General features: G+C 37.1%; 1 protein-coding gene across 3 annotated transcripts in view; it reads left to right on the top strand.

Moving 5' to 3' along the window:
• MSH3 (mutS homolog 3) overlaps positions 1–25,273 on the top strand; it is a 177,479-nt gene that overhangs the window by 31,065 nt on the left and 121,141 nt on the right. For all 3 annotated transcript variants that reach the window (XM_032404094.1, XM_032404092.1, XM_032404093.1), the window contains exons 9-10: positions 16,612–16,724; positions 19,752–19,866. In XM_032404094.1, the coding sequence (XP_032259985.1) occupies positions 16,612–16,724; positions 19,752–19,866 (228 nt within the window). The remainder of the gene's footprint in view (positions 1–16,611; positions 16,725–19,751; positions 19,867–25,273) is intronic.

Here is a 25,273-nt window from a genome sequence, read left to right as displayed (position 1 = left end):
CTCCTTCCTGTCAAACCTCCCACTAAAGAGAGATTTCTTACTAATTTCCATTACTTTTCTTGATTACCCTGAGATTATTCTCTTATCTCTTGTTTTCAGGCCAGGACTTTCTTTTCTTTCTCCTCTTTTTTTGTGGGTTCTTTTTAACCACTAGCCCAAGTTTTGATCTCTAGAGCAATAAAAGTCTGTGAAGTCCTGCTATGTTTTTTCCCTCCACCATTTTTCTTTCCTCTCTCTCTTACTCCTCCTTCTGTCTTCTGTTAGGTATTTGATTTAATATATAATTTGACTTAATATACATAATACTGAGGTTGATGATGTTTCTCCAGGTTTCCTTGGGATCTCCTGTACACCCCAACAATTTAGAAAACTCTAGCAAGTTCTTGGGACTCTTACCCTCAGTGTTATCTTGAATTCTTTCTTTTTGAACCTTCAGCTCTGACCAACTCTTCTTGGTCAGGCTGTACTGGGCTCTGCATCTCATGGGAGTAGACGTGAACCCAGAACATAGCATGTAGTTATGCTAGGTTGCCCCCAACCCTAATAGGAAGGCTGGTAGAGAAGGGAATGCATGAGTGGATCTGCATTCCTTCCCTGAAGGCCATGTTGGACCATGACCATCCACAGGGTTAGTCCTTACTTGGTGGGGCCATTGAGATCAGGGGAGTGTCTAGCCAGGAAGGCCTGCACCTGACCCATCATGGCAGTGCTTTTTGAACTGTGGTCACAAGTCATTAATGAGTCGTGAAAACAATTTTTGGGTTGCACTTACCACTTTAAAGAATGAATTAGGGTAGTATAGAGTAGAAGATAGATGAATGCATTGTTTTTATAAGCTAAGTATTGTTTAATGAAACTTTTTCCATTTGCTATACATCCTAATCCTGTCTTTAACCCAAGAAAAAGTTGCTTCAAACAGTAACATATTTATTTCTGGTCGTTCCTGTTAACAATAAAGTAATTGTATGCAAATAACACATTAACTGAATGTTTTCCTTTTCATTCAGCTTCATAAACATTTATTGTATAATTACCATGAATCTCATTGAGATTAGAAGATCCATTCCCTTTGCCCGATAAGGGCTACCAGTCTTTTTGGGGAGCCAGCGCATACACAGATGGCTCTAGTACAGAGCAGATTGATACAGTATGTGATAGGAAAGCAAACTGAATACTACGAGTACATGAGAGGAGAGAATGGAGCAGCACTGCTTAGCAGATACATGATGTGATCCACAAATGTGAGTCACTTGTTATTTATTTTTTCATGGAAATAATAGTTGAAAACACAACGTTACATTAGTTTCAGGTGTACTACAGTGATTCCACAAGTTTGACATTATGCTGTGCTCACCACAAGTGTAGCTACCATCTGTCCCCATGTAATACTGTTATTACAATACCATTGAATATGCAGTGTGATTTTAAATTTTCTGGTAGCCACATTAAAAAATAAAAAGAGATAAGTGAATTTAATTTTGATAGTACATTTATGTAATTCAGCATATCCAAAACATCATTTTAACATGTAATTTCTTTACATTCTTTTTTATACACTAATTCCTTACATTCCTTTTTACACACTAAGTTTTCAAAATCTAGTATGTGTTTTACACTGAGCAGCACATCCCAGTTGTGACTAGCCACACTTCAGGGGCTCAGTAGCCAGCCACATGTGATGAGTAGCTACTCTATCAGACAATGCAGTTGTATAGAGTGTAGGGAAACTTTATTTAAGAGAGGGCCTAGAATGATAGGTAGCATTTAACTAGACAGTGCTGGGAACAGCATTCCGCAGTGAGAGAAAAGTGTAAACAAAGATGAAATAAGAATTTGTAAAAAAAAAAAAAAAAAAAATAGTGAATGAAGGTCTTACTATATATCACGTATATTCTCTGATCACTACTCTTATTAACTTGTAACCTTCACAATAGCCCTTTGAAGAAGTTACTATCATTATATAGTAATTATATATATAAACTCTAAATTTTTAAAAATGTGGAAACAGGCATTAGTGGTCAAGTAACATATATGTGTATATATGTATATATGTATGTATGTATCTGTCTGTCTGTGGAAGGCAAAATGATGGCCCTCCAAAGATATCCGTGTCCCAGTTCCTGGAAACTGTGAAGTTACGTGGTAAGGGGGAATTAAGGTTGCTACTCAAATAACTTTAAGTTGGGGAGAGTGCCCTGAATTATCCAGGTGGGCCCAGTTAATCACAGGAGTCCTTTAAATGTAGAAGAGGGAAGTAGAGGGGATCAGAGTGATGTGTGATATATTTGACACATAACCCTGGCTTTGAGACAGAGGAAGGTGCCATGAGCCAAGGAACATAGGCTGCCTCTAGAAACTGGAAAAGACAAGAAACCCAATTCTCTCTCTCTCTGTTTTTTTTTTTTTTAAGATTTTATTTATTTATTTGGCAGAGAGAGAGAGCACATAAGCAGGGGGAACAGCAGAGGGAGAGGGAGAAGCAGGCTTCCTGCCGAGCGGGGAGCCCGATGCGGGGCTCGATCCCAGGACCCCTGGATCATGACCTGAGCTGAAGGCAGACGCTTAGCCGACTGAGCCACCCAGGCGCCCCAAGGAACCCATTCTCACCTGGAATGTCCAAAAAGGAATATAGCCCTGCCCATTGAGACCAGTGTCAGAATTCTCACCTAACTGTGAGATAGTAAATGTCTGTTGTTTTAAGCCACTAAGTTTGTAGTAGTTTGTTTAGTAGCAAAGGAGAGTAATACACTACTTTATCCAGAACTGTGGGTTCTGGATAATGATATAAAAATGTGCTTCTTAACCTTTTGTTTATGGGTAGCTATTTACAGGAATTAAGTCAGACTACTGTATCTCTTTCTGGGATGCTGAGTTTCTTCTTCCTCATTTTTCAGAGTAACTGGAAAATGACAGGTATTTAATACTGTTTAAGTAGACATAACTTTTTTACAAATAGGAATATAAATACTAGTTATGGTTTTGACTGAAATATTGAGAGTTTGTAAGTACTTGATAAAGTGGTAACTGCCCTTTTTAAGTCTGAGCAGTTTCTAGTTGCTAAGTCAGGGTATCATTTATGTATGAATTACCTTATAGGTAAGTATATTTTACAGTTTTTTATGTAACTCTTAACTATCAGCCCCCGGATGTCACAAAGTTTATCTCTGGGTGATTAAATTGAGTAAGACAAGAGATTGCCTACCCATACATAATAAAATCCTATTTCTTCTACCTTCCAGAGAACAGTGAGAACAGCTTGGCCTGCAGGTTGATTGTCATATTCTGCCTCCTTCCCACCTACTTACTGCTACTGAGAGACAGAGCTTAGCCTCTTCTTAACGTTCTGTGAGGAAAGGGCTTCCTTAGGTTAGTTCCTTGGCCCTGTGCACATTGAAACATATGCTCTTAGGAGAGAAGCTTTTATCTTGCTTCCTGCTTGCATATTTCCTTCCACTTTATCTTTCCTTCTGTACTAATAATGCAAATATTTTACTTCAGGGATATGTGTTTTATTTACTCCTGTCATTATCCTATATACTAAAATACTACCTTTGTCAAAGGGCTGATCTTTTGCAATGCTCTACAAACATGTAGATACAGAGTGATTTTTTAAAAAGTATGATTCCGGAGTTAAATGCTGGCTAAATGTAGACAACAACAGTGGAATTCATTAGTTCCCTGGGGCTGTGGTGATGTGAAGTGTTTGTGGGTGTCTTTATTCTAACTTCAAAAGTGGAAAATTTATGCTTTTTTTGCTTGTCTGTGCTCTGGGTGCTTAGTGAGTGCAGCCTCATCTTCTGGAATTCTCTCTTTTTTTTAAAGATTTTTATTTATTTGAGAGAGACAGAGCTAGGGAGAGAGCGTGAACCAGGGGAAGGACAGAGGGAGAGGGAGAAGCAGACTCCCTGCTGAGCAGGGAGCGTGACACAGGGCTCGATCCCAGGACCCCTGGGATCATGACCCGAGCCAAAGGCAGACGCTTAACCAACTGAGCCACCCAAGCGCTCCTGAAATTCTCATTATGGCTTAGGGAATCTGTATGATTTTCCTGCTTTTATCCTCAGAGGCTCTAGGCCATGCTGATGACTCCTGAGTGATTACAGGTTCTTTTTGCCTGCTAAGCAATCCTTATATGTAAAAATCAGGAATTAGACACAAGACTGATAAGGAGATGGTGATTTTGTTTTACAGAGATTTTCACTTGCAGACTTTTAGGTATTTTCAAATTCTAATTTGATTTGATGCATTTAAATAACAAGCCATGCACCAAGGTTAAACTGATCCATTTTACAAGTTTGATTTGCAAACCCATGACTTGTATAAGGTAACCTATACCTGAGGCCAGAAGAATGGCATACTATCTCTCACGTGGTCTCTTGTCCCTGTCTCTGGAACTTAGCTACACCAGACTATTGGCATGTTCTCCACATGTCATGTACAGTCACAGATGGCACAGAGCAGTGGTCTGGCACCAGACACCCTGCATTTGAATCCTAGCTTCCTCCTCACTTTTTAGCTGTGGATCTTAACATTTTTGTGGCTCAATTTCATTATTCAAAAACAGGTGAATAATAATACAAGTATCTCATAAAGTTGTAGGGAGGATTAAGTTAGTTAATACATGTAATGGGTTTAAAACAGTCCTTAAAACACAGTATTCAGTAAATACTAGCCTTATTTTTCTTTTTTTTTTTTAAAGATTTTATTTATTTATTTGACACAGAGAGAGACAGCGAGAGAGGGAACACAAGCAGGGGGAGTGGGAGAGGTAGAAGCAGGCTTCCCGCTGAGCAGGGAGCCTGATGTGGGGCTCGATTCCAGGACTCTGGGATCATGACCTGGGCCGAAGGCAGATGCTTAACGACTGAGCCACCCAGGCGCCCCTAGCCTTATTTTTCATTCATCGTTTATTTTTCTACTATTCTTAAGCTATTCTTAGGTTGTGCAGTGAGTTTTTCCCACATTTGTCTTAAAATTTTCTGCATCCTGACAGTCTTACTACTTTTATGAAGCTGCCCTACAATTTTTAGTTGTGGGTCTAACCTTGGCTGTAATTGGAATTGCCTAAGGATATTAAATACTGATGCCTGCATTTTTTTTAAAAGATTTTATTTATTTATTTGATAGAGAGAGGGAGAGAGAACATAAGCAGGGGGAGCGGCAGAAAGAGAGGGAGAAGCAGACTCCCTGCTGAGCAGGGAGCCCGATATGGGGCTCAATTCCAGGACCCTGGGATCATGACCTGAGCCGAAGGCAGATGCTTAACTGACTGAACTACCCAGGTGCCCTTGATGTCTGCATTTTTGATCTGTGCTAAAGCTGGCTGGTAGTAGTTTTGAGGATGGATTGTTGTATTTCTGGGAGTTTTCTGTCAGGTTGTTAAAACACTGGTAGCTTAAAATCAGCCATGGTGGGAATATTTACACTATTGAAATTGGCAGATACCACCACAGCATTTCTTTCAGTCTAGTTGGTATTCCTGTGATTTGTTTATAAGCCTCTCTAAATAGGTGTTGAGCCTTTTACTAGAGTAAATTAGTTTGCTAGGGCTGCCATAACAAAGTATCACAGACTGGGTGGCTTAAAAAACAGAAATGTATTGTTTCACAGTCTTGGAGGCCATTAAGTCCTAAATCAAGGTGTCAACAGTGTTGGTTCCTTCCAAGGGCTGTGAGGGAAGGATCTTCCAGGCTTCTTTCCTTGGCTTATAGACAGTTAATTTCTTCCTCTGTCTCTATATTCTTTCCTTCTCTGTGTGTCTCTATGTTCAAATTTCCCTTTTTTATAAGGACACTAGTTCTACTGAACTAAGGCCCACCCAGTGGACCTCACTTTAACTTGATTATCTCTGTAAGGGCCTTATTTCCAAATAAGGTCACATTCTCAGGTGCTGGCAGTTAGGACTTCCACATTTGGATTTTAAGGGGATACAATTCAACCCATAACACAGGGCAGGGAACTTCTTTTTTCTTTTTCTCTGTTCTTGTAATATTTACACAGTGAAGATTTGTTGACTTGAATGAAAAAGGAAATGCCAGTTAACTTGTGTGTTATTTGTGTATAATTTTTTATTCATTGTATTATGAATTCCAGATAGTTAATTTGTTGATTTTTTTTTTGAAGCAGCTCTTTCTGGGCATAATATCAGTTAGTATTTATAGAGAAAAACATTAGTTTAGGAAGATTAGTTATTTTAGGTTGCCTGAGGTAGGCTTGAGCTTGTTGGTGAACTCAAAAGGCATATGATCTGAGTGAAATAGTCTTGATTTTGTGTCTGTTGCTGAGAAAATGCTTTTAATCATGCATGAAAAAATGAGATGAATTTCCACTGATCTGAGAATGTTTTAATGCTGATAGTCATCTTCAGGATTATGTAAGACTATAGAGTTCTGAGGAAAGTAGGGGTTTTTTTGTTGTTTTGTTTTTGTTTTTTGCTTTTTCTCAAAGGCAAATATAATGTCATGTAATGATTTTGTGATGTTGGTGATTGAAAAAATATTTTTTGAAGCACAGGAAGTATAAATTATTTTTTAAAAATCTACCTTGTGTTAGGATGATTGTATACAAAATAGTGGATAATATTTAAACTATGATCATCTCAAAGCATGTAAATTTGGCTGTACTTTTTGAAGTTAAAGATTTTTCTTTCAAAATGAGGTACTTCTCCACACCATTGTTTTTTGCTAAATAAGTACTGGAATCTTATTCCAGAAGTGTATTTGAAATAAGTATTTGAGGGGTACCTAGGTGGCTCAGTTGGTCCAACTCTTGATTTCAGCTCAGGTCATGATCTCAGGGTCATGAGATGAAGCCTCACCTCAGGCTCCGCGCTCAGCACAGAATCTGCTTGAGATTCTCTCCCTCTGCCCCTCCCCAGGCTCACGCGCTCTATTTCTCTCTCTCTCTCAAATAAATAAATAAGTCTTTAAAAAAAACACATTTGCACAGGAATTTATTAGTGTAATTGTTCTGTTTTTTTAATAGAAAAATTTCATTTATAATTTATATATTCAGTTGTAAATTATAAAAGCTTTATTTTTAATCGACTTTAACCAACTAAATTTACATGCAATATACTTTATACATTTTAAGGGTATGAGTCAAATCAATTTTGACAAATATATACATCTATATAAACACCCCCCAATTAAGATGCAGAGCATTTCCATCTTCCCAGAAAGTTCCCTGTATCTCTTTGCAGTCATTTGCTTCCCATCTCCTCCTTCCAGTCTAAGTGAATACTGATCTGATTAGACTGTTTTAGAATTTAACATCAATGGAATCATGTACTTTTATGTTCAGCTTCTTTTAGCATAATGCCTATGAAATTCACCCATGTTGCTGTGTATCAGTAGGTTTTTTTTTTAATTGTTCAGTAATATTGCTTTGTATGAGTATACCAAAATGTGTTCATCCATTCACTTGCTGAACATTTGGGGTTTTTGCCTATTTTCAGTAAAGCTGCTAAGAACATTTGTGTACTATTTTTTTTTATGGACATATTTTTTATTTTGGGTAAGTACCTAGGGGAGTGGAATTGCTGGACTGGATGGGTAAATATGTACTTGACTGTATAGGAGACAGCCAAACTATTTTTCAAAGTAGTTTCCCAGTTATATACTCTCATCAACAGGGAATGAGAGTTGTAGTTGTTCTGTCTTTGTCAACTCTTGGTATTGCCAGTCTTTTAAATTTCAGCCATGATAGTTAGTGGGAAGTGATTATTCACTTTGGTTTAAATTTTTTTTTTTTGGATGACCAATGTTTTCATGTACTTCCTGGCTATTCATATATCTTTTTTTTTGCCCATTTAAAGAAATTGGGTTGCTTTTCTGATTGAGCTATAAGAATTAGAATTCTTTCTGCATTCTGAATAAAAATCCTTTGTTAGGTATATGTATTATGAATATTTTCTCCCAGTCTGTGGTCTGCCTTTTAATTTTCTTGATGACCTTAGAAAAACAGAAGGTTTTTTAAAATTTTCTTTTTATTTAAATTCAATTAATTAACGTATAATGTATTATTGGTTTCAGAGGTAGAGGTCAGTGATTCATCAGTCTTATATAATAGCCAGTGCTCATTACAACACATACCCTCCCCAGTGTCCATCACCCAGTTACTCCATCCCCTAAACCCCCTCCACTCCAGCAACCCTCAGTTTGTTTCCTATGCTTAAGAGCCTCTTATGGTTTGTATCCCTCCCTGATTTTGTCTTATTTTTTCCTCTCTTTCCCTATGATCCTCTGTTTTGTTTCTTAAATTCCACATATGAGTGAGAGCATATAATTGTCTTTCTCTGTTTGACTTATTTCACTTAGCATAATACCCTCTAGTTCCATCCATGTTGTTGCAAATGGCAAGATTCCATATTTTTTTTGATGGCGGAGTACTATTCTATAGAATATATATACCACCTCTTCTTTATCCATTCATCTGTGGATGGATATCTGGGCTCTTTCCATAGTTTGGCTATTATGGACATTGCTGCTATAAACATTGGGGTGCAGGTGTCCCAGAGGCTTTTTTTTTTTCTGATGGAAGTCACATTTGTCAATTTCTTCTTTTATGGTTAGTGCTTTTTGTGACCTAAGAAATCTTTGCCTATTTCAAGGTCATGAATATTTTTCTCTTATGTTTTCTGCTAGAAGTTTTATAGTTTTAACTTTTACTTTTGGCTCTGTTAAGTATATTGATTTAATTTTTGGGCATAGCATGAGCATAGGGATTGGAGTTCCTTTTTCTCCATGTAGTTCCCAGTCGTTTTCATGTCAGTAGTTGAAGAGACTGTTCTGTCCACATTGAATTATGCTGCTGCCAAAGGCTTTATTTCGAATTTAACTTTGAAAAGTGACCTAGAGTTTTATGTTCTTCGGGTAGATGATTTAGACACTGACTTTCTAGGATGTCATTTTAAAAAGTGTGGTGTTTTGTTTTTTGGTCTCAAAAGTTACTTACATTTTAGAAACATAGAGTCGGTGGAATGGGAGCTCTAGAAAACCACTGTGCCACCTTCTCCCTAATACACCCAATTAGAGATGAATATAAAATAGATGACTGTGTGTATGTACATGTGTTTGTGTGGTGTGTGAGAAAAATTAAGCTAAAGCGCTCGTGGAACATCCAGGAAAGCACATCAATAAATATTGCACAATTGGTACAGTCTTAAGTAATCAATTTTAGGGCTTATTAACTTCTGTTGTTAATTCTTCTTCTGTTTAACTTTTAAAAATAACCTGAGTATAGGTAAGACTTTCTACACCTTTTTGTTTTCTTGTCTTTGAAGACTGCCATTTAAATGACCATTGAATAACTTTTTTCTTCTTGTGAAATGAAATGCTTTGTGTCTCTCAAGCATCAGAAATGGGTGAGATGGTATGGGGGGGGGGTGCAGTGGTTTCTGAAATCACACATGAGCTTTTCCTCCTTCACCTCTGTTCCCTTGGAATGAAAAAGGTGCTCTTGGTAGCTACGGAGCATATCCCTTACTGCTGACATGTTTTTTACTTTGTGCCTGTCCTGCCCAATTACATATATTATAAAGCTCTCTCCCTTTTATCCCTTTTCCTTTGAGTACACGACTACTACTTTCTCTCGTTCTTAAGTAGCAGTAATAGTAGTAATAATGGTAGCAGTAGCTAACAATATGTTTTAGACACTAAGGGCTTTGTATTTACTGACTTAATCTTCACAAACACCCTGTGAGGGAGCTGCTGTTCTTTTAATACAGATTTTATAGATTAGGAAGCTGAGGCAGAGAGATGTTAAGTCTGGGGTTCTACCACTGATAAGTAGTAGAGCTGGGATTTGGCCCAGACTTCCTGGCTCTGAAGCACATGCTTTCAACCACTATGTTACGTGGCCTCTCAGGAAAAGCACGCGAGGAAGCAACCATTCCCTTCCTTCACCCCTGTTTCTGGACTTAAAAAGGAGTCCTGTTTTATAGCATAGTTGACATTATTTTGGTTACTATTTGATGAAATTTTCATTCCTTTATAATGCATATTACAGTTTGTATTTCTATCTCTGGCAGTAAAGTTTCTAACAAACAAAGTAGCTTTATTTCTAAAGCTATTACTTTACAAACCGCAGTCCCATGTGTCTGGTAGAAAGCACAGGCCCTTCCTAGCATGTGGTTCTTTTTCTGGGAAAGCATCTTAGAAGAGGTGAGTCTTGGCCCACTTCTGTACAGGAATGTGCGCAAATGGCTGGGGTGTGGTATGTGGAGATGGGTGGTCAAAAGATCCATGATTGTGATGAGGTGAAAGTTTAAGAAAGGATGGAGGTTTTAAAATGTTCAAGAGAATTCATCTTTAGAGACGATTTCCAAGGTCAGAGAAGAGCTGGGAGGTCATGACTCTGGGCAGAAATGAATGGCTTCTCGAGGCCTTTAGGCTTTTTCTGTCTCTGTTCCCTCCCCCTTCACGTTTTCCCTTTCCCTTTGGTTTCCCAAGTTCGAGTACACTAATCCTCTTTCTTTTCCTCACCTCAATGCAGAGAGAAGTACTCTTCTGTCAGGTTTGCCAAGACAAATTGGAGACTTTTTGATGCAGCTTTATCTTAAAGAAAAAAAAAATAAGAATCACTATAAAAGAAGAAAAAGTAAAACCAAAAATTTAGAAAAAGCTAGAGAAAGTTTTAAAAGACATGAATTTCGCCAGTACAGACTTCTTACATTAAAGTAAAACCTCTTCACGCTTTTCTTCTTTTGAAGGCCCAGCTGCCCTCCATACTGGCCTTGATTAGTTCCTGGGCCTTGGGTCTCTTGGGAACTCAAGGAGCTTGCGCAGGGAGTGAGGAACTTCTCAGTCCTCCCTCGCTCCCCAACAGGCCTGTCCTGCATGGCGGGGCCTGGTGTGTTTCTTTATCTCCACTCTCTCCAATCCTGCAGGGGCCCTAAATCTGCTTGTAGTGTTTAGTCCCTAGTGGCAACTTGGCTAAGCTTTCATCAGCTGTGCTAGGTGGGGAGGACTGGGAGGAGGGTCCTCCTGGTCTCCAAAATTTCTGACTTATACTCTCCCCGCCTTATCTAAAGCAGACTTCCCAGCTAAAATCAAACTTCAGGTCTTCCTTGCCTCGGTTCACTGTTGGCTGTTGGATTTGGGTAGAGGTTGCCAGCTTTCTTAGAAGCTGTCTGTGTCCTTGTGTCTACTTCCTTCTCTGGGCAGCAAAAGGTTCCTTTTTTCATTTTGAAAATCCCTCATTTTGTAGTGAATTCTTACTGAATTTTTAAAGTGGAATGTGAACATACCAGCTCCTGTAAGTGAAAAGCTGGAAGGTGGGCTAGAAGCAGGCGTGGCTGGATTTAGGAGCTCTTCTCCTTTGTCTCTCCTCTTTCCTGTCACGTTCCACAAGGTGGCAGGATGGCTCCAACCACTGGATCTCTGGACTCCCAGACTCCCAGGTTCAAGTCCAGGGAAATGGATGAACATCTCCTGGCAGCTGTTGCATAAATCCTGTAATCCATTTGTCTCTTTCTCTTGCTCTTTCCTAATAAGCAATTTTATTTTTTGAAGAGGTAGTGTATTTGTTCAAAAATGTAAGTGTTTTAAGGATGTGGAGTGAAAAGACTTTCATCCTTTTTATTAGTACGAAGCACCTCTTTTTGTCTTCTTTAATGCTTTTTGTCCTGAATTCTGTCTTGCCTGATATAAAATCTTGTTCAGTGCTTTTTTTTTTATTTACATTTGACTAGTATATCCATCTAGACAAGTTCTTTTTTCAGCTATCATTTTATTTTTAACCTTCCTGAATTACTTTATTGTAAGTTTTACTCCTGTTTGTAGCACAGAGGTTTTTCCCCCTCTGTAATCCAATCTGAGATCAGCTCTCTTTTAATAAGTAAGTTTACCCCATTTACATTTGTTGTTTGGGCAGATATATTTGATATTAGTCTGTCCATATCATTTTATTCTGTTTTTATATCTTATGAAGAATCTTTACCCTGGCCTTTTTCCTTGCTGTTTTTGTGGCTAGTTATTCTGATATTTGTCAGATAATGGTTGTCTTCATAATTTTAATTTCACATAATGCTCATTGTCTTCCTAAAGTTCCTTACTATACGTGTTGATAAAATTAATGAATCTCATACTAATTCTAATATAGAGACATTGTAACTCTATTACATGGCCTGTTTTATTCATTCTGGATCTCTATTGGATTCTATCCTCAGAGGAGAGAATTAATCACTCAGCCAGGAAGCTTGGAACTCAATCAGTATTTTTATCATCAGTAAGAACGCTGTCAGAAGAGGCTTTGTGAGTTTTCCTATAGCAGATTGTCAGCCTTTTACAAGGCTCTTTTTGTCTATGAAAATGATAGTTTCTAAAGTTAGCATAGATCATAAAATTGGCAAGCTGACATTTGTTTGGTCACAATTGAACGTTAGATCAAGATCTTTGTAGGTGGTCTGTTACTCAACACCAGAGAGTCGGCAGTTTTATGTTCAAGTTGACATTAAAAGGTATTATTGGGTCTGAAATTCCTTTATTTTAGTATGGGTTCCATACTTGTTGAGAGTTTTATCACCATTTAGTTTTTCCAAAACAGTATATTTGGCAACAGAAAGGCATGTTACATATGAAAAGGATTTTTTTTTAAATCAGAAGTCTTAATTTAAAACAGTCCAGCTTCACATACACCTTGTAATAACTGAGACTCCTTTTTTGACCATAGTCCTCCCATCCAGCACAGAAGGGGAGTCACCACCCTGGGCCCAGGGAGGAGCACAGCCTCTGTTCAGCCTCCTTTCCATTCAGGAGGCTTCGGCCCAGGCCACAAACAGCCTCTGTAGAGGGTGGAAAAGGGAGGGTGTTTTCATAATTTTTTAGACTCAGGTCAGTTACATGACCATAGTTGACTTCCTAAATTTTTTTGGTGGAAAGGCACTTAACTGTCCACCTCTAACAGAGCAGCTGAAACGTAGACTATTGTTGTAGAAGATTTCCATCTCCTCTTTGTACTCTAGTCCTGCAGTGACTGCCATATCTTTCCTATAGACTGCTGTTTTCAGTTTGCAGTTTGCCCGTGAATCATTCTGAAAACCCTGTTGAAGATGAAAATACCCCTTCTCCCCTAACTTCCTGTGAATTCAGATTTAACACATTTAGGGTGTGGGATCTATGCTTTTACTGTGTGTTGCCGGTGATTCTGATGCAGGTATTCCAGGACTGTAGTTCGAGGAAATCAAGGTTGACAGTTCTGTGCCTAATGTAGAAATTTTGCTAAAATCTAGTTTGACAAAATTCTGGTTGGATATTACTCATTATGTACACAGTGTTTCAAGTAGACATTTGTTTCAAAGATAGTGATTTAATCTACCATGACTTTCTTCAATTAAGAAATCTGGCAAAACACAGATTTTATAACTCCAACCAGTTTGTGGAAAAAATGTTTGCATGAAGATGTTCAATATACAGATTGCGGAACGATGAGTTTAATACTCCCGTAATGCTTTCACGGAAGTCTCAAGGATAACTGACAAGTCCGTTTTTATAAAATTTAATGGGTTTCTAAATCCTTATCTGCTTATCAAACAAAACGTTAATTAGAACAGTAATTGAGTAACCAGCTGCCTCTTGGGTTCATTCTAGGAATTTGTACAAAATCACTGTGGAGCTCATGTAAGGTCATTCACTGCTTTTTGAGTTGCTAAATAATACTTTGCTACAGGCTTCTAAAAATCCAGGTATTAAGGGAGTCTACGGGAAGATACAAATTGATAAGAGATTTGTAATAGTCTGATACTCTCTCTCTGGTGGATTAAGGTGAAAAAATCCTTCTTCAGCACTACAGATGGGAGAAAATCCTCCCTCTTAGATTTCTTCCTGAATCAGCTTATGCTTGCCTAGTCTTGTAGTAGAACAGAAAAAGCCTTTGGAGCTAGGGATGCTGGTGCAGATTTTCTGGGGAAACAAAACAAAACAAAACACTACGAAGTCGAGTTTGTAACTTTATTTAAGCAACACAGAACATCATGACAAGTATGTTCTATCCCAGGAATGCAAGGATTATTCAGCATCAGAAAATATGAATAATATATTAAGAAATTAAGTGAGATATAAGCCATGTGATTATTTTCACACATGTAGAAAGAACACCAGGTTAAATCTTATTAAGATTTAATAATCCTTTATGACTAAAGATTTTTTTCCCCCAAAACTGGGAAACTTACCAAACCTTAGGCCAATAAGTCATTTATTCCAAAACCTATAGCAAGACTCGTACTCAAGAGTGAAACTTTAGAAGTCTCCCTATTATTGTCAATAAGAAGACAAAGGATGCCTATTAACATTACCTTTGTTCAACACATCCCGAAGGTCTTAGCCAGTAGTGTAATGAGATAGGAAAAAGAAAAGAATAGAAATTGTAAGGGAGAGATAAAAATATCCTTTTTTCCCCAGGTGATATTAATGCATACATAGACAATACAACACAAGAAATTAGGGTGTTCAGTATGGTTGCTACCTGTAAAAATCGATAGGTTCTGTACACCATGATAACCCTCTAGTAAATACGTTTCCCTTCACAGTAGTATTAATCTATAATATATCTAAGAGTGAGCACAACCAAAGAATATAAAACATGGAAAAAATTAAAGAATGTTATTGTTACATATAAAAGACAGAAACAATAGGATATCTTGATTTATTAAGATATTTTTCTCTAAATTAATTCATTGTATATCCAGTCAAAATCCTAATAATATTAGGTTTTTATTAACTTGACAAGATGAATCTAAAATTTATAAAGAAAGTCAAAGGCCCATGAGTAGTTAAGACAGTCTTGAAAAGCAAGGTCTAGGGTCCCGGCTACAGATACTGATACCAAACCATGGACATTAAGATACTGTAGTCCTGTTACAAAGATACACAAAAAGATCAGTGGAACAGAATAGAGAAGCCAGTAAAGGGTCACACACATATAGAAACATGATATGCATTGGAGGCAGCATTATGAAGTGGTAGGAAAAGATGGAATGTTTTCTAATTGGTGCTTTGATCTTTAATTGATAATCATATGGAAAATCTAACTGTATTTCTAACTTCATACTATCCCCCAAAATAAATTCAGGTGAGTTTAATTTGAAAAGCAGATCTTAAAAAATTCACCAGAAAATATAAGAAGTAATGGAATACTTAGCAGTTCTTGAAAATTAAGAAAAGTTTATCTGTCTTCATGTATAAATCTTACAATACTGAGTGTAAAAGCAAGTTATAGGAGGATAGGTGTAATAAAGTACCACTTACGTAAAATTTAAAGCATGAGATAGGGGCGCCTGGGTGGCTCAGTCATTAAGTGTCTGCCTTCGGCTCAGGTCATGGTCCCAGGGTCCTGGGATCGAGCCCCGCATCAGGCTCCCTGCTCGGCGGGAAGCCTGCTTCTCCCTCTCCCACTCCCCCTGCTTGTGTTCCCTCTCTGGCTGTGTCTCTCTCTGTCAAATAAATAAATAAAATCTTTAAAAAAAAATAAAGCATGAAATAAAGCAACATGTTGTATAAAGGCGTTAAAGTATATTGCAGAGTATAAAAACATATATAGTAATACACACGAAATTAGAGATAGTGTTGGTAGAAAGATGAATGTGACTGAGGAGGGATGTGTGCAGTTTATTACTTATTTAATGTAATGTTTTACTATTTTTTTAGATAAAAATGTTCTATAGCAACACGTGACAGATGTTAACATCAAGTGAATATCCAATAATAATGAAATGGTTGAATAAATTATGGCTTTTACATACTATGAAATATTTTTCAGCCATTAAAAACAATTAGTTGTAGATAGATCACTTTATGTGGAGGAATTTCCAAGAGTTACTGCTTAAGAAGAAAATAAGATGCAGAAAAGTTTGTATGAAGTCATCCCATTTCTATAAAACAAGAACATGTATGAGTATGTATGTATATGATATGTGCTTGTGCATGAACATATGAACATGAAAAAAAATAAGGATTCATTCTGGGCTGTTAACATGGGTTGGGAGTGAGGTGATAGTGAAGGAGAGGGGGCTGGGGGAATGGGGAGCCAAGCGAAACAGAAAATGAGAGAGAAAACATACTACCCAGCATGGATGATATGGTTTTGTTTATGTACTTACATAATCACATACACACACACACACTCACTCACTCACTCACTCACGCATGCAATTTTAAAGAGACTATAGAGCTGCTTTAAAGAGAGAGTGAGAGTTGACCTGGGGGAATTTACTAGTTTTGAATGGGGACTGTGGTAGAAGTGGACTTAGCAAAAAGATGCCATTTCAGAGAAAGATGTATTTTATTGGTAGAGTATTTAAACAAATGATGCAATTAAATTAAAATGATGCTTTTCCAGTTTTCTCCCTTTTGTATTTATCAAAGTAATTGACCTTAGTTTCAGTGAGTTCTTGATAATCACAGTGTACTACTTGATATAAAGTACCAGTGGTAAAAATTGTAATTATATTTTATGAAATGGGGCCTTTTGACAGGGAAACTTTAGATCTTTCTTTTTTTTCAACTTGAGGGAGAATAAAGAATGAATTTCTTTTTTTGGTCAGGCCAAGACCTAAATATAGATAGTTCAAGATTGTGAGTAATTATCTTTGAAATTTTCGTTTTTTTCTTTCAGTGTGCAGGATGACAGAATTCGAGTAGAAAGGATGGATGACGTGTACTTTGAATACAGCCATGCTTTCCAGGCAGTTACGGAGTTTTATGCAAAAGATGCACTTGACGTCCAAGGTAAATATTTCATATGTGTTAGCCTCAATGTCCTCCAATTTAACTGAGTTGAGATTTGGATAAAAGTGCAAGTTTGACTTCCAATTTAATGAAAAAACTAGGCAGTTATCAATAAATAACTGGCAGAAATAGAAGCAAGAGTTCACTTTTCTTGCACTCATCAAAAACACCCCTACAGCTTCTTCCTTTGTAGCTGTGACCATTTAGTAACTTGATGTTTTTGACATATTCGTTGGACTGTAAGGAGATGCTGGCCAACCTTCTTTTTGCTTTTCTTAGAAAAATGGCCCATTATTTTCCTTGCCATTTTATAGAGTATTTAGATAAATCTCCTGATAAAGGCTAGTGTTTCGTTAGATTGATTGCCACAATTTAAATACCAGAACATTAATGACAGGGTATTACTATGTTAAGTAACCATTATTTGTCTAATCTGCATGTTGTCAGCCAGGTATCAGTGCTTTACTTGGTCTGTACCCCTACTTCCTTCTAGTCCAGCTTATTCTGTTAAGGTTCATTTTTATATCTTACCACATGCTGTAAGGCTTTCACCATTAGACCGTAGATAAATCAGTCTTCCCTTGGCTCCCCCACAGGCACCAATGTCTTGTTAGCATTTCTCTCCCCAACTCTTTTTAATCTCATGGTGTCAAATTGAATTGAGTGTCTGAGAGGGTAACCCATTCTGACAGTCTGCGGTATCACCAAGGGATTGTTGTCTTATGCTCAAGTAAAGACAAGACTACCATAAGCCTCTTCTGACGTCACATTCACTTAGAAGCGTATGGGATAGGAAACCAGCTTGCCAGTAGGCAGCACTTGTTCCTGTTAGTGGGAGTAGTCCTCCACAGGGTTTGTCACCCCATAGAGCCATTGAGAGCTTAAGTTGTGCAAACCCCTTCCCCCCCATCCCTACTCCAAGCCAAGTGACAGTTCAGCTGCAAAGACAGGAGATACTCGTCAGGGCCTACCCAGGCCTAGAAGCTTCATGCCATGCCAACTTCAGGGTCCCTGTACTCAGAGAAGGGCAACATTTCTACAGTCAGGGGTTTATAATTCTTCTTAGTCCGGATGCAGTTTACTGGTTTCAGGTCATTCTTACCATATACAATGTTACCTCATAACAATGTGCTTCATTTTTATCAGGTTCCCTGGGGAACAGAGCTAGAAAGTTAAAGGTGAAATTCTCAGAAGGGGGAAGAGTTTTGTTAGCTCTTTCTTCACACCTTGGTTTTATAAAAAACCGCAATAGAAATTAATGTACTTGGTATTACTGATGTGGAGAGAGTATTTTGTAGTTTTTTTATTTCTGAAAGTAATAAATGACTGTTGCAAAAAAAGGTCCAAACATAGATGTGCATAAAGAAAAAAAGTCCCTCCCCCCAAATCTTTAAGAATTTTTATAGGTACAAATCCATACATATAAGTATACATATATAATTGTGTATATTTCATATACCTTGGATTTATTCTTTCAACTAATTTTTATTGGCTGCCTATTATGTGAGGCATCACACATACAGTAAGGGATAAAAAAAGACAAAAATTCCTGCTCTTCTGGAGTTCACATTCTAAGGGGAAGATATATACAATAAAATAAGCTAGTGTGTTTGAAAGTGGTAAGTATTATGAAGAAAATAAGGCAGGGAAGAGGGAGCACTTTTGAATAGGGTGGTGAAGTAAGGCCTCCCGGAGAACGTGGCACGTGAGCAAAGGTTTGAATGAAGCCTGAAGGAGTGTAGGGGTAAAGCCATACACACAGGTGAAGGAACAGTGTTTTAGGCAGAGACGCCAGAAGTACAACATATCTAAGTGCCTGGTAGGTTTAAGGAATAAAAGGAGCCTGGGTGCTAGGACAAAGTAAGGGAGAGAATCTGAGGAGGTGAGTTCGGGAAGGTGGAAGGCAGGTTGTGGGGCCTTACAGATCCCTGTCAGGGCTTGAGCCGCTTCTCTCAGTGAGTTGCGGGTGTTAGAGGGTTTTTATAAGCAAAGTAGTCTAATGGTCTGATGTACATTTTTAAAAGGATTCTTTTGGCTGCTCTGTTGAGAATACCCTGTAGGGCACAGGGATGAAGCTGGGAGACCAGATGGTAAGCAGTCTTCCTGCTGAGAGATAAGAATGATTGTACAACTTTTTTTTCACCCTCACTCAGCAGTATATTATGGATAGTTGTACAGATAGCTGTAAGGCATTGTTGTTAGTAGATGCATAATAATCTGGACTTACCAAAATTTATTGAGCTGTTACGCTCCTGATGTTCAGTTAGGTTGTCTGTAGATTTTACTATTACAAAAGATCTTTTAGCTCACTTCCTTGTACACACATCTTTGACATGCATTTTAGAGTATTTCTGGATCAAAGGGGATGGGCATTTTACATTTTGAAAAAGTTGCTCTCTGGGGCGCCTGTGTGGCTCAGTGGTTAAGCGTCTGCCTTCAGCTCAGGTCATGACCCCAGAGTCCTGGGATCGAGCCCCGCATCGGGCTCCCTGCTCAGTGGGAAGCCTGCTTCTCCCTCTCCCACTACCCCTGCTTGTGTTCCTGCTTTATCTGTCTCTGTCAAATAAATAAATAAAAATTAAAAAAAAAAAAAGAAAAAGTTGCTCTCTAAAAAAGCTTTATTTCACTATCAGAAAATCCCCATTTTTCCATGACCTAGGTACTTGTAATCTTCTACATTTTTCCAAAAGGCAATTTAAGGAGGTATTGTCTATATTATTTCAATAATCATAAACTAAATTTCAGTTAAAGTTTGTTTGTTTGTTTGTTTGTTTTTAAAGATTTTATTTATTTATTTGAGAGAGAGAGAATGAGAGACAGAGAGCTTGAGAGGGGTTAGGGTCAGAGGGAGAAGCAGACCCCCTGCCGAGCAGGGAGCCCGATGTGGGACTCGATCCAGGGACTCCAGGATCATGACCTGAGCCGAAGGCAGTCGCTTAACCAGCTGAGCCACCCAGGCGCCCCTAAAGTTTGTTTTTAATAATGGTGAGCAATAACTTTAATGAAACTATATATTCTGTTTTTTAGCTTCTCAAAGTTTTTCTGGCATCATTAACTTGGAGAAGGCTGTGATTTGCTCTTTGGCTGCCATAATAAGATACCTCAAAGAATTTAACTTGGAAAAGGTGCTTTCCAAGCCCAAGTAAGTGATTTCTCAAAAATAAAAAAAAAGGAGTAGAGTTATATTAAAAACATTCCCTTTAAAAAAATATCCTGTTTTTCTTTTGGCTTGAAGTTCACATGCATTCATTTAGAAATAAGAGCATCTGAGAAATTTGACATTACTGCCTTTTTCTTTGATTATTGGCGGACAAAAAGTCATCTTCTGTTTTCTATTCTGTGTCAATATTAAACCATATGACTGAATATAATACATCTAGCCTTAGAGTGTACTTCATTCTCTCCATAATTCAGTCTATAAAAGCAATTCTTAAATTGAATTTGGTAAGTACTGTACTCAGATAAGTTCACCTACTAATGATAGAATAGTCTTTTTTGTTTTTTTAAGATTTATTTATTTCAGAGCACAAGCAGTGGGGAGGGGCAGAGGGAGGAGAGAGAGAATAGTGAATCCTCAAGCAGACTCCCTCTGAGCATGATGTGGGGCTTGATCCCAGGACCCTGAGATTATGTCCTGAGCCTAAATCAAGAGTCGGCCGCTTAACCGTCTGAGCCAGCCAGGTGCCCCGATAGAATATTCTATTTGGGGGCAAGAATGAAGTGTGTGGTGCTATTGGTGAAAAATATTATTTAAAAATATTTATAGAATCCTTAAGAATTTTGTCAATTTGTATTCATATAGCTATTTAATATACTAAATACTAAAGCACAGTTAATTGACAAGTAGTATTAAGTGGAGTTAGGAAGTGGTATTAAAAAGCATTCATAAAACTTCACTGCCTTTCTTATTCATGGTTTCAGTTCTTATTTTATAGACCATAAATTTGGAGATGAAAAGGATAGTTACTAACATAGCTTTTTAAAAGAGTGATTAACTTTGTGGAGATTTAAAACTCGCAATTGCTATTCTAGGAAAATTAGTTTAAAAACCAGTGGAATAATAAAAGGTAGTGGGAGAATTTTCTTGCCTTTCTGTATTTCACCTTCACCAGCCCCTTGGCTTTGGCTCTGTGAAGAATTAACCTTTATCATTTTGATCCTTGATAAGTAAGCTTCTTCCTGTTCTGCAGATAGGAGCTATCTCACTAAAATGGTCGAATATGAATTGGGGTACAAAGAGGTCGTATTGGTTTGAGGTTGTTGGGGAGGGTGCAAGAAAGGTAGGTCTCTTGGGAATCTTTCTGTAATGTCTTTTTGGTGTGCATAGTATTTAGGATAGAACAGAATATCATTTCTCTGGAAGCAGTTTTGTCCTGTTTAAAGTCAGTCTAAATGTCCATCAACAGGAGAGTGGATTTATTGTGTTATATTCATGCAGTGTAGTGTCCTACAGCAATGAAAATAAATGGACTGGAGTTACATGTATCAATATTTAAAGAACTTTGTTAACATTATATTGAGCCAGAAATCAAATTACTGAAGGACACACGGTACACACCATTATATGAAGTTAGAAACATGTAGAAGAGTCACTACTTAAGTACTGAAATTAAACTAGTTTATTTTAAAATTACCTACCTTGATAAATTACGTGAAGCTGAACTCTTCTCATTTTGTATTTGGTGGTGGTGTTGGGCAGTGGTCAGGGAACTGAATCTGCTGATGACTTAGTATGTGTCTGATCTGCTGGTTGGGTGATCCCCTCTTCTCATTGCCACAGAGCCAAAGACAAAGATAGAGAGCCAAAGTAAAAGGTCGTCATATGGTATAAGTTTCTATCACCCAACATTAGCCAGCACCAAGCAGGGAGTCAGTAAATATAGGATTAATGGAAGAAAAGGAAAGAAGGAAGGAATTCTTTATCCTGTGAGCGTGGACTTGATTGGAAATTGCCAAAATGTCCTTGGGAACCAAGGTTAATGAATAAAGGTGGTGATCAAAGTGGTGCTGTTGTTTTGCTTAAACATAAAATGTGAGTGATGATGTTATATGATTCGACTTTGAAGATATTCCAGAAGAGTAACTCCACAGTTGTATTTTGGAAAAAGAATGTTGCCGCTCAAAGTGGTTACTTTGGAAAACAAGAATGTTCTTCTTGTGTATTTAGAATTCAGTTATATTACTTTAAAAAAGTTCAGCAGCATAAGGTATGATTAGATTTACTTTAAGAGCTATGTTAATGGGGAAAAATTTAGTTGCCTCGTATGGCAAATGCTTTCACAAAAACTGTTGTATATTTCCTAAAAATCTTGATACACATTTTAAATAAATACTTAGAGGTGTTTGTGCCTTTATGATAGAATTTTAGGTTATTAGAGAAAATGCGTATTTTAGGTATTCTTAAGAATGGATTAAGTGAGGTTTTATTAGTTAGGTCAGATTCTGAGGTTCCAAATTTGTCTTGAGAGTTTAAGTAGGTTTGTTCCAGAGCAAAATAGTATAATAGAATAAATAGAATGTGAGGGATATTAATCATCATGACCAAATTAGCCTGATTCCCAAATTTATGAAGTTTTAAAGAAATTGGCATTTTTGTTGGTGTTGGAAATGAGTGCTTTTGTCATTTCAGAGGACTTTTATTAAGATTGGTGTGGTCAGAACTTCACATAGGTTTTGGAAATTTAGAAAAGAATGACAAAATCCACCAAGGAGAACTGTAAGAGCTTTTTCTTAGAAAACTTATTGTAACAGAAAGATAACATAGAGTGTTTACAGTTACTAGTGAAAGTAAATTTTATTATTTTAATGACCTTTAATGGGCATAGAACAGAGATGCAGCTGAATATCCTAAAATTCACAGTATATCCCTTTACAAAAAATAATTATTTAGCCCCAAATTCAGTAGTCCAAAATCACATAAAGATACTACAAGAGAAAAAACTGCAGACTAACGTGAATATGGACATAAAAATCCTCAAAAAATACAAGCAAATGGAATCCAACAATATAAAGGATTATACATCATGATTATGGGATTTATTCTAGGACCATAGGTTTGGTTTAACAAATTATAAGTCATTTAATGTAATATACTATGTCAGTATAATAAGAGATTAAAAACTACAGGGGCATCTCAACAGACAGTTAAAGCTCCGTTTCATGATAAAAACATCCAACAAACTAGAGCTAGAAAGGAATGTCCTTATCCTGATAATGGCCATCAGTGAAAACCTCAGACCCTAACATCATACTTAATGGGGGAAAGAATGAATGCTTCCCCTCTAAGAACAGGAATAAGAAGAAGCAGTGTTTTCCCAGTTCTGTTGCATATTGTCCTAGAAAGTCTAGTCAGGGCATTTAGGTAAGAAAATGTAGTAAAATTGTAAAGTAAGAAGTAAAACTCTGCTATTGCATAATTTCATATGACTTGGAATTATGTATAGAAAATCCTAAGAATCCAGGAGGAGATGATTAAAGCATATAAAATGAGTTCATGAGGTTGCAGGATGTGAGATCAATATACCAAAATCAAAATCAGCTCTGAGTGTATAACCTTGCAACAAAGAATCCAAAAATGTAAGAAAATAATTTCATTTACAATAGCATCAAAAAGAATAAAATACTTAATGCATTTAACGAAAGAAATATAAAGCCTGTATTCTGAAAACTATAGAACACTGTTGAAAGAAATTAAAAGAAGACCCGAGTAAGTGGAAAGGCATCCTAGGTTTGTGGATCAGCAGACTTAATCTTACTAAGATGGCAGTATTCCCCAAACTGATCTACAGGTTCAGTGTAATTGTACCAAAATCCCAGCTAGTTTTTTTGCAGAAACCGACAAACTGATCCTAAAATTTTATGAAAATTCAAGGGCCAAAGAATAGCTGTAACAATTTTGAAAAAAGAATAACAGAATCAGAAGATTCACATTCCTGTTTGAAAACTTGCAGCAAGGCAAAAGTCGCTGAGACATTGTGGCACTGGCGTAAGGACAGACATACAGATCAGTGAAACAGAATTGAGAGTCCAGAAATAAACTACACACATATTGTCAGTTGATTTCCAACAAGGCTGTTAAAGCATTCAGTGGTGGAAAGAATAGTTGTTTTTTTCCTCCAATAAAAGGCCCTGTATGAACCCTGCTTATTGTTTGACCTAGTGTTTTTTGTGGTTCTTTCCCTGTCCTCATGGATAACTGGTTATCTATGCAGAAGAATGAGTTTTGTATTACCTTACCTCATGTCCTAATAAAAAATAACTCAAAGTGGACCGAAGACCTATATGTAAGAGCTGAAACTATTAGCTCTTAGAAGAAAACATGGGTGTAAAAATCTTCATGACCTTTGATTAGGGAATAGTTTCTTAGCTGTGACGCCAAAAGCACAAGTGGCAAAAGAAAAAATAGAAAATATTGGACTTCACAATGAAAAACTTGCTCTTCAAAGCCTACCGTCAAGAGAATGAAAAGACAACCCACTGAATAGTAGAAAAACTTTGTATAGAGATCTATGTCTAGAATATATGAAGAACTCTTATAAAGATCAATGGTAAAAAGACAGATAACCCAATTAAAAAATGGACAAAGAATCTGAATAGGCATTTCTCCAAAGAACTTGTACAAATGACGAATAAGCACATGAAAAAAATGCTTAGCATCATTAGGCATCAGATAAATTCAAATCAAAGCCACAGTGAGATACTACTTCATACCCACTAGAATAGCTGTAATAATAATTTAAAAAACCAGGCAAGTGTTGGTGTGAATGTGGGCAAATTAGAACCCTCATACATTGCCAGTGGGAGGGTAAAATGGTTATAACCACCTTGGAAAACACTGTGGTAGTTCCTCACAGTGTTTGGAGTTACCGTATAATCCAACTATTTCACTCCTAGATGTGTACTCAACACAATGAAAATGTATGTCCACACAAAAATTTGTATGTGACTGTTCATAACAGTATCATTCATAGTAGCCAAAAAGTGGAAACAATCCATATGTCCATCCATTGATGAATAGATATATAAAATATAGAATATGCATAAAATGGAATATAATTCAGCCATAAAAAAGGAATGACATACTGGTACATGCTACAACGTAGATGAACCTTGAAAATATTATGGTAAGTTAAAGAAGCCATCACAAAAGACCACACACATAACTGTATGATTCCACTTATATGAAATATCCAGAATAGGCAAATCCATAGAGAGAGAAAGCCAATCAGTGGTTTCCAAGAGCAGTTTCAGTTGGGGGGAAGTGGAGAGTGACTGCAAATGGGTATAGAGTTTTTTGGGCGGGTAATGCAAATATCTGAAATTACATAATGATGATGATGATGACTGCACAACCTTGTTAATATACTAGAAACCATTGAATTGCATACTCCAAATAAATGGTGTGGTATGTAAATTATATCTCAATGTAATAGATATACATATATATACACATATATTTAAATGTTATTAGTATCAAGATTGGGAAATCCTTGTCACTATTTTACTCCCACTTGTAAAGCAATACTCTTCTGAGGCTTCTACTCAGTGTC

This window comes from Phoca vitulina, unplaced genomic scaffold, assembly GCF_004348235.1.
Source record: "Phoca vitulina isolate PV1807 unplaced genomic scaffold, GSC_HSeal_1.0 scaffold6, whole genome shotgun sequence".
In the NCBI taxonomy this organism is placed as follows: Eukaryota; Metazoa; Chordata; class Mammalia; order Carnivora; family Phocidae; genus Phoca; species Phoca vitulina.
Note: the sequence above shows the minus strand (reverse complement) of the source record. Positions and strands in the feature narration are given on the sequence as shown.